At 41.6% G+C, this 9,698-nt stretch overlaps 1 protein-coding gene across 1 annotated transcript; it reads left to right on the top strand.

Annotated features, from left to right (window-relative positions):
* The first annotated feature begins 372 nt into the window (after positions 1-372).
* On the top strand, positions 373-9,446 carry LOC119317153 (casein kinase 1-like). Its single transcript, XM_037591561.1, has 14 exons — positions 373-816; positions 928-968; positions 2,145-2,214; positions 2,320-2,468; positions 2,621-2,716; positions 3,534-3,604; positions 7,254-7,315; positions 7,595-7,658; positions 7,747-7,831; positions 7,937-8,063; positions 8,138-8,205; positions 8,291-8,351; positions 8,444-8,577; positions 8,798-9,446. Exons 1-14 carry the CDS (start codon positions 741-743, stop codon positions 9,092-9,094), a joined length of 1,401 nt encoding a protein of 466 aa, XP_037447458.1. The 5' UTR covers positions 373-740; the 3' UTR covers positions 9,095-9,446.
* Positions 9,447-9,698: the final 252 nt, after the last annotated feature.

The raw sequence follows: 9,698 nt of genomic DNA on the forward strand, positions 1-9,698 counted from the left end.
TCTGGATTGCCGAGCGGACTGATACATGACCGCGTTGGAGGGCAAAGCATGTCCGAACCGCGTGGTCCAAACGTTTGCTGGCGGTTTAAGGGTCGGCATTGGAGATGCCCTTGTTGCCTTGGACTAAAACAAAAAACTCCATTTTATGAGAGAGATAATCCTACTTGGCAGGCAGCAAGAGTACAAGCAGGAGAGAATAAATTGAGAAAGAAACACAAGCAACAAAAACTGGAGATAAAGCAAAAGGGATGAACCAAAGAGCGGAAAACTGGAAACCATAATAGACAATACAATATATATACTCCAATAATAATAATTAAATAATAAATAAAGGAAAGAAAAAGAAAAGCTAGCCCTACTACCGCCCTATCCCTCGTTCTCTCCTTCCATCTGTTGTACGGTCCCCGTCCGTTTCCCACATTTTCCGCTTCCCCCCATCCATCCCTCCATTAACTCGTCTCCCGATCCCAACCCCCACGAAAATCCCAAAAATATTCAGAGAAGCAATCCCTAGTCCCCGAATCCAACCTCGAGGAGTATCCCGATTCGCTTCCGATCAGCGCCAACTCGATCTGCGGCTTCATCTCAGGCGGTCCCAGGCGCGCAGTCTTGGCTCGGGAGATCCGGGATCCCGTTCTTGGGTGTTCTGGGCTCAAATCTTGCGGCTTCTGGGCAATGTGATTAGGCCAAGGGGCGATTTTAGGCGCAGCCGTTCCTGAATCTCTCGCTGGGTTGCAAAGATGGAGCATGTGATCGGGGGGAAGTTTAAGCTGGGCAGGAAGATTGGGAGCGGATCTTTCGGGGAGCTGTATCTTGGTACGGTCCTCGTGGTGTTCTTAGATCTCTCATCTGTTTCTGTCCGTTCGTGTTGCCAAGCTTCATATCTGGTTGGCTTATTTTTCACAAGGGTGATTAATTTGGTTGCAGGCGTGAACATACAGAGCAGCGAGGAGGTGGCTATCAAGTTGGTATGTGATGAAAAAAACCCGATTCTGTTGTAAACCTTTTCATTTGTTAATATACATATGCATGTTTTCATGTGGTGTTAACTAAATATATGTATGTAATTTGTGAATACATTATGGTCCATCACTAATCAGAAATGTTTTGGACATCTTATTTAGTATCATGCTCTTTTCGTATGAGTAGCAACTCGCAACGAGGAGTCTAGAATTTCTGAACACTACAGATTCGCTACAGGCAAACTGATCTACTCCTTCCGTTCCGAAATAGATGACTCAACTTTATACTAACTTTAGTACAAAGTTAGTACAAAGTTGGGTCATCTATTTTGGAACGGAGGGAGTATTAGAGATACGCAGAACTAGGGAACTAGAAAAGGGACAAAGTGTTTGCTGCTCCCAGTTGGAAGTTCAATTTTTATTATCTGTTCATTTAAGTATGTTTGTACACCTTTGTGTGGGTTACAGGAGGGCAGACAAATACAAACACCATACAACATTCTTAGCATGTTGTACTCTTTCAACATTCTACGAGTCAGGAATGACAACAGTACTGTTACATCAAGTAATAGTTAACAAAAGAAACACTATCCTTAAATCTTTGGCTATCAGTGGCAGTTGAAATCCATCTATCTAATTCAATCTTTCAAGGAAGAGTGAATTGCGCAAAACCCCTATGTTCAGCGAAACTTATAAGTTATAACACTTCCGCACACCTATTGGATTTTTTCCCAGCAAAAACTCATCTCCGAAGAACCATGCTCTGAACATGCGATTCTATACTTTCTGCTGTTCAGTTATTTCAGTACAATGTGCACTTGTTTAGTAGAATTTTCCGTGGAAGTAGCATTCTTCATAAATACTGTTAGTTGTTTTCTTACAAAATGAGCCAATGGTCCCTTGCTGTCTCCTAAATGCTGGTGTTTTATTATAGAGCCTGATGAAATTTGTGGTTTCTTAATTGCTTAATTTCTACCTCCGCATGTCTTGGATTGTGGGCATAGATGAAGCAACATCTATGCTCTGAGAAAGTGTAGGTAATAATGAAATAATAACAGTTTTTTATAACTTGAACATATAACTTTGCATGAACATGAATTCTGAGTGTTATGGCTGGTTACTGCCCGTGCAACTGCTAGCATCTGGACATCCTAACTGACTGTATCTCACCATATTTGTTAGGAATCTGTCAAATCAAGGCATCCTCAGCTTCATTATGAGTCAAAACTATATATGCTTCTGCAAGGGGGGAGTAAGTAGCAATACAATAACTTCCTTTTGAACGAAAATTGATACAAGAACTTGCTTTCATCCTTTTTTTAATGATTCTGATTTAATGTTCAATTACAAACTTCAGTGGGGATTCCTCATCTGAAGTGGTTTGGAGTGGACGGGGAGTACAATGTCATGGTCATTGATCTTCTTGGTCCAAGTCTGGAGGACTTGTTCAACTATTGCAACAGAAAATTTACCCTTAAAACAGTACTTCTGCTTGCTGATCAGATGGTGAGTGCTTACTGTATGATTTCATTTTGGCTGTTAATATTGGCCACCTGTCCTACAGAATGCCAATGAATTTTTTTATCTGGAAACTCAAATCTCTGAGTCCTTACTTGGCTGATCCTGACAAGTTGATGTATTCCTTTATTTTTACACAGATCGCCAGGGTAGAGTACATGCACTCGAGGGGCTTTCTTCATCGTGACATAAAGCCAGATAACTTCCTTATGGGTTTAGGCCGTAAAGCAAGCCAGGTTTGGTGCCATCATGAACATTTTTACTGGTACAAGTGATTTATCAATTTTTCTTCACTTAAGAAATTGTTAGTTGCATAATTCATTGTGGAACTGTACTGATTCTAGTTTTTGGCCTGGCTCTGATAGACTGATATGATACATTAAAGCCTAAAGATTTATCAGCTGGCAGCCTGGCAGCACAAACAGGGGCAGCGCCAGGGCTGGGCCAAGTTTGTGGCTAGCCTAGCCTGATCATACTCTCCATGACCCTTTAGCATTTAAATGGGCTTCTGGGACTGCCTGGGGCTAAAGCCCTAGCTGCCCAGTCCTGTCTCCATCCCTGAGTTCAAAACCCCCCAATCATAATAAAGAGAGGCTAAAATGGCTAATGTACAAGCTCGTTTGCATCAGCAAATAAACAATTGCGTAATAAACCAAATTTCTGTGTTTTGGCAAGAGATTCACCTTGGAACTGTTTCAGCTGATGTTCATGCATTATAATTATACAATGACTGTAATGGTGCTGTACCACTCTATTTAATTATTGACTGTTCTTAGTCAGTGTTGATTAAATATTTTAAGACATTAATTATAAATGTATCAAGTCCTGAAGGTACAAAAGTACTGATCATTCTACATTTTGTCTATATGTGCTCGTGGCTCGTGTATACTTTTAGAACAAAGATATCCATATTCTCTTGTTTGTCAAATAAGTTCTGATGTTTGCTGCAATGAGCATGTCCCTTTCAAACACATTATTTGAGTGATCTCGATACTTCTGTTTGCTGTGAACAGAAATATCTGCTTAGAAAACTGATTGCAATTACTGTAACAGGTGTATGTTATTGACTATGGCCTTGCAAAGAAGTACCGGGACCTCCAAACTCATAAGCACATACCATACAGGTACTTGCAACTGTTGTTTAAAAGGAATTCTTGTAATGTCCCGAAGATTGTCCTAGACTTCTAGTACAGAACTAGCTTAACAAAAAAAAAACCATTCCTACATTTGAGGTCCTTAACATGTTTGCGCGTTGTTCAGTCTGGCACATAAGCTCAATGTTTTGCTCATACTTGCACAAAGCTCGTGCGTTGCTGGTAGGAACTTGTACCCTACCAGGCCTTGGGCGTAAGCAGTAAGGGAAGGAGGGAGCTGGGTGAGGCGATGAGCAGCCGCGCCGGCGGTTTGGCGCCGTCGCGGGAGAGGAGGGAGATGGCGGCGGCGGCTAGGGTTCCGGCTCCTCTGGGAACCGGGCAATAGAGATAATAATCTTCTTATTGCTTAATTCCAAAAAGAGTCTTACAGCCTATATTTATAACCTAGATAACTTGCAGAAGAATTAACCTAAGATAACTTGCATAAGAATTAACCTAAGATAACTTGTGGGCTAAGATTGCCCGGTGGGCCTAGCTAAACCGGCCATAACAGTTGCTACGAACTACGAAGCCATAAAAAAACAAGGAATTATCACTGGTCTAGGAGGTCGTCAAAAGATCATGGTGTCTTGCAGCTATTGCATGGTTATTAAAGAGTGTGTGAATATAATAGAAGATCATGTTGCAGTCGCTAAAGAGTTTCGAGCGACCATAGTTGGTCCTTTGTAAGATTTATAGTGAGAGAACATTTTGAATTTGGAACATAGGAGAATGGGTGTGAGTAAGCTGAATGCACAAGATCGTGGATTAGGTAGGAGGACAACATCTATCGCCGCGTTGAATTGTAATTTCTTGCCCTCTTTTGCTATGACATGGAACCAAAAGAGTTGGTTGGGCAGAGAAACTAAAATCAAGACCATGATTTTGAATTGGAGTGGCATACTTGCATTTATAATTTGTGTTTCTTACAAGGAGTGTTATTCCCACATTACTTCATTAGGGTAGCAGTGTATTTGTTTATTTGGGATAGGTCTCACACCTAGTAAAAATAACATTTGTTTATTGATGTATTTTGGAAGGTTGCTAGTCCCACATGTGGGTAGAAGTGCATTTGTTTATTTGTGTGGTCCCACATGTGAACTCACCACCAACTCCAACCTTTATAAGTAGGAAAGACTATCGTTAACAGCTTTTGGCATAGTGTGATGTAACTTTGCTTGGCACACTACCTGTGGTACAATATCAGCTACCAAATGTCTAGGTTCAAAGCTAATTTTTCACTATTGTGCTTTGTAATGCCTGAAATTTGAGTTGATTAGCAGTACTAGGAAGAAGGGAAACTTTGAAACCAAAATATCACCAGCAATCCTACTTGAGGAATTTGTAATAATGGGCATCACATAATTTTTCACAGCTGTGCACTAATAAATCTGGGCATTCGTCCAGCCGGGTTGGGCTTCAAAAAAGCCTGGCATGAAGGAACCAAGCCTGAGGCCTGAAAATTTACTTTCACCAAGCCTGAGCCTGCCCCGGTGTAGAAACCTGACAAAGGCCCAGCCCGAAAACTCGAAGTTCCTGCTCCCCCAACTGAAAGTTCGCTGCTTGTACAGATCGATCCAAGATCCAAAAGAAATTCCATTTGTACCACACGTGATAACCAACAAAAACGTTTGTTAATTTGTAGCTTGACAAGATCAACTCACCGATACATGTATATCAGATTCAAAAGGTATCTATTATCCGTGTGTTACCGTGAGAAGATCCCTTCACCACTAAGATACAATCAACCAAAATATTTACATTAAATTCGAAACATTGAAAGAGTGTGCTTACGGACATGAGCCAAACTTAAATAAGTTGATTGATTCACAGCTATAAACCAGAAAACGGTTAACTTGTAGATCGAAGCAGAAGCAGCAGTTGTCCTCAACGGCTCTACACAGCTGCGCAGAAAGTATAGGCGGCCTCAACACAGCCGCGTGGGAAGGCGGTGGGAGGACACGGCCTCGACGCAGCGCCTGGTGACAGCAGCCGCTGCGGTGCCTGGTGACCTCTGCTGCTACGCGTGGTGAGCGACCCCATGTAGAACGTGGGGTTGCAAGGGACTAGGGGAGCCGTCATGGTCGGACAGGGCTGCGGCAGCTTGGAGCCTTGTGTGTGGGTAGGGCTGCAGGCTAAGGGCACGTTTGGAACACAGGATTCCAAAACACATGAATAGGAAGGGTTGCAGGTGGAAAACAGAGCATCGTGAAGCATAGGAATTTTTTACAAGTCTGTTTGGAACATAGGAAAAGGAAAAACACAGGAACTATTAATGAAGTGGATAATAATGTTGAACATGCTTATTAAGGAACTTCACTCATTTTTTATTATAACAAAACCATATGTATAAACCTTTCATGCACGTCCAATCAGCCCAATGAGACAGACTGGGGCCACTAGAATGAGGGCCTACCAGTCAGAAGAGAGGGGAGAGAAAAACAAACCAATGTACTCAGTACTCCTAATCCATTCCTTCTCAAATCGTCATGCTTCTCCTAGTCTGCGACCCCATCTTCCAGGCCTCATAATCCACTAGTATTTCATCCCAGACTACCTAATCTACTACTATTTTGTTCGTCCCAATGCATGGACGTGGCCACATGGAGGAATTTGTCATCCACGGCGCACAGCAGCAACATGCACCTCGTCTTGTGGCAGCTAACAACACTGTTACAGTCTTCAAAACTTTCCCGATCTACACCGGACTCGGGCTTGGTAGATGTGGTTGCGTCCAAGACGATTTGCCTTGATTGACACAAAGGAAGGAAAAATGAGGATGAGGTTCTGATTTGTTGTTTCCTGAGGTTTTCTCATGAAACTGAAGTGATAGGAAAGTTTCCTTCGCATTTCATGCAGTTGGGTCCTGCACTTCAAAGGGACTACTGGAAATTTCCCCATAAGGAACTCTTTCCCCCAAAAATCCTCTAGAAATCATGTGTTCCAAATGACCCCTAAGGTTGTGTGGAGCGGAATGTCGCTTGGGTTATCAGGGAGGCGAATATTATATGGCGACTGGCGTTAGGTGGAGTTCAGATCTCACATGTTGTGCTGTTCGGGCCCGGCTGGGCTATGTTCAGGCTAAAAACTGAAGCCCGAGCCTGGCCTGTGATTTTTGGGCTGGGTTGTCGGGCTGGGCTGCATGCCCACATTTAGGCACTAATGGGGATTAGCCTTTATTGGGTAAAAGATAGGGTAATTCAAAATTGCACCCGGGGGAGGCAGGCAGTGCTCCTAGATGGGGAAAATGAATTTTCAAATTTTTTTACAAGGAAAATATTTACACATGTAAATGGATGTAAATTTTCATGTTAAAATGACAAGTTTGATGCCCTGTGTAAAAGTCCAAGTGTGGTGCTTAAATAATTGCTTTTCTGAGGACTGGTGGGCACAAAACCTGTCCTTTTTTCATGAAACTACATGCACAGAAAATACATGAACATGTACATGTGTCCATTTAAAAAAAACAATAAACATTTTTTGCATGCTTATTGTTCATCCAGTGTTCCTGGGAGCTAGTTCATGGCCCCATAAAATATGCAGTTTCTCCATTGAGATATTTCTTTCGTGTATGATTCTATCTTCATATTTATTTGGATATGTACACTTGGATCTTACATGTTTTTCTTTGCTACCATAGGGAGAACAAAAATCTTACAGGAACAGCACGTTATGCTAGTGTAAACACCCATCTTGGAGTAGGTGAGTATTGCTACTTGTGAACTTGTGTTACTTCAACATCAGCATAGATTTCTTTGTTCAATTAATAACAAAGATCAAGGCGTATTCTGTAAAGATCAAGGCCTATTCTGTAAAGTTGTTGAACAAAGCATAGTTCTTTTGAAACCTTAAGTTTCGCCGTTATCACAAAGTTAGTCAGCAACAATTTCTGAAATGCCTTAATTTTCTAGTTGTGAGTGATTAAGCATGACTCTTCCGCTGATTGCTGGTACATGCTATACTAATGGGTTTTCTCTACAGAACAAAGCAGGAGAGATGATTTAGAATCTCTCGGTTATGTGCTGATGTACTTCATAAGAGGAAGGTAGGACATGTATTACTTTTCTAGTGGTTTAAATTCCTTTTTGGCTGTTGAATATATTTCACTGACCTATATAACTTGTCTCTCACAGCCTTCCTTGGCAAGGTCTGAAAGCTGGCACGAAAAAACAGAAGTATGATAAAATTAGTGAAAAGAAAATGTTAACTCCAGTTGAGGTAATTAAATGTGGTTTCTTTGACAAACAATTCTACAAAGAAGTTTGGTGTATCTTTCACTTGTAATATAATCTTATGTATCACTATTTGCACAATTTTGGATAGGTCCTTTGTAAATCTTATCCATCGGAGTTTGTTTCATACTTCCATTACTGCCGATCCTTGCGTTTTGAAGATAAACCAGATTACTCCTATCTGAAGAAACTCTTCCGAGATTTATTTATTCGTGAAGGTACTATCAATAAATATAGTAGTTTGAAGTTTCTATGCACCTACATCTTATACAGTGTCTGATGGATCTTATAGGGTACCAGTCTGATCATATATTTGACTGGACTGTGTCGAGGCAATTAGCAGAGAATAACAGATTGCGAGTATGTCCTCCATTCCTCTTTCCAGTTGTTTTTAGTAGTGCAAGCTTGATTGTACTGAATGTGTAGCATTGTTGTCCTCTGTCAGCCAAGTGGAAGGACAGCTGGGTTGGTGGGACCATCTGCAGAACGGGCTGAACGGATTGCAGGTTTGTCAGTTGCATGCACATTTGCAAAAGTTTATATTCAAGAAATAAGCTATGCAGGGAGTGTAATTGCTTTTTGTTTCCTTGTTTAACAGCAAGACAGGATGGTCCTGATAGATTCTCTAGTTCAGTGGAAACATTTGCCAGAAGAACTGGCTCTGGTTCTGGCCATCATGGAGAAAACACGAAGCACAGAACTCTGTTTGATTCTCTGTTGGCACCTAAGATGGTTAGAAGTGCTCAATTTTAGTTTAATATTTGATTTATTTCAACACAATGTCTGCTTGGTGATCATGCACGTACTTCTGAATGCAATTCGCCATGTTTGTACAAAGCAGCATTTGATTGTCAACACTTATACTTACAAAGGCATACCTATGGCTTTAGATGACCAATATGGATGTATTGGATAACTGAAAGTCTTACAACATTTTTACCATGTATGCTAGGCTGCTGATTCGGATAAAAGAAGGCCTACATCATCCCGGAATGGGAGCACATCGAGGAAGGCTCTCCTGTCAAGCAGCAGACCAAGTTCTGGAGAGCCCAGTGACCCCACTCGCACTAGCCACCTAATCCCAACTAGCAGTGGCAGCAGTCGTCCATCAACCACTCAGAGGCTTCACCAATCAACTGGTCTTGAGGCCAGGTCCTCCTCGCTGTCGAAAACTGCGAGAAATGTCCATGATGATCCCACGATAAGGACATTTGAGCGCCTTACAATTAGTGCAGACAGGAGGAAATAAAAGGTTGAAGAGTAAAAAGATTTCAGTTGCTGTCATGAGTGTGGGCACTTGGATTCTTTCAGCTCCAGATGATGCTCACTGGTCAGCAAGATAAATGATGTTGTGCTACACAAGATGCCGAGGAATGCATATAGCGAAGGCGGCTCATCGAATCTTGGCATGAATGATTGAGCACTGTTATTTCAATGTCTGTTATTTTGAATGGTTAAAGAAAATGTTTTACACCATTCTGATGGGCCTGGATCGGCTGCATGGATTGGCCGTGCTGGCCCAATTGATGTTAATGTTGAATCAGACACTTGTGGAAACACTATTCAAATAAAACAGTTTATCAGACATTCAAAATTATTCATGTGTTTGTTATGGTTATTGTACCTGTACATGAAAGTGTTGACGCATCAGTTGTTAGGGTTTAGTTGCTTGCATCATTGAAGTTGTGCAAAATTCGAAGTCATTATGTTGTTGTTCTTCTAGCCTTTCTCGTGCAAAGACGTGGCCAAATATGCCTCAGAGTGAACTTATTTACTGCTGGCAATTTCTTTATTGCCCGCCATCTGTTCCTCGACATGTGTCTTGCAGCTTCGTAACTAGCCGTAAAAGCCCC

The sequence above is a fragment of the Triticum dicoccoides genome, chromosome 6A, assembly GCF_002162155.2.
Source record: "Triticum dicoccoides isolate Atlit2015 ecotype Zavitan chromosome 6A, WEW_v2.0, whole genome shotgun sequence".
Lineage (NCBI taxonomy): Eukaryota > Viridiplantae > Streptophyta > Magnoliopsida > Poales > Poaceae > Triticum > Triticum dicoccoides.

Bases quoted from the DNA above. Each gene is read 5' to 3' on its own strand.
- LOC119317153 (XM_037591561.1), top strand. From the start codon at position 741: ATGGAGCATGTGATCGGGGGGAAGTTTAAGCTGGGCAGGAAGATTGGG. The intron at 7,316-7,594 runs GTGAGTATTGCT...TTTTCTCTACAG, and splicing joins AAACACCCATCTTGGAGTAG to AACAAAGCAGGAGAGATGAT. The intron at 8,206-8,290 runs GTATGTCCTCCA...GTCCTCTGTCAG, and splicing joins CAGAGAATAACAGATTGCGA to CCAAGTGGAAGGACAGCTGG.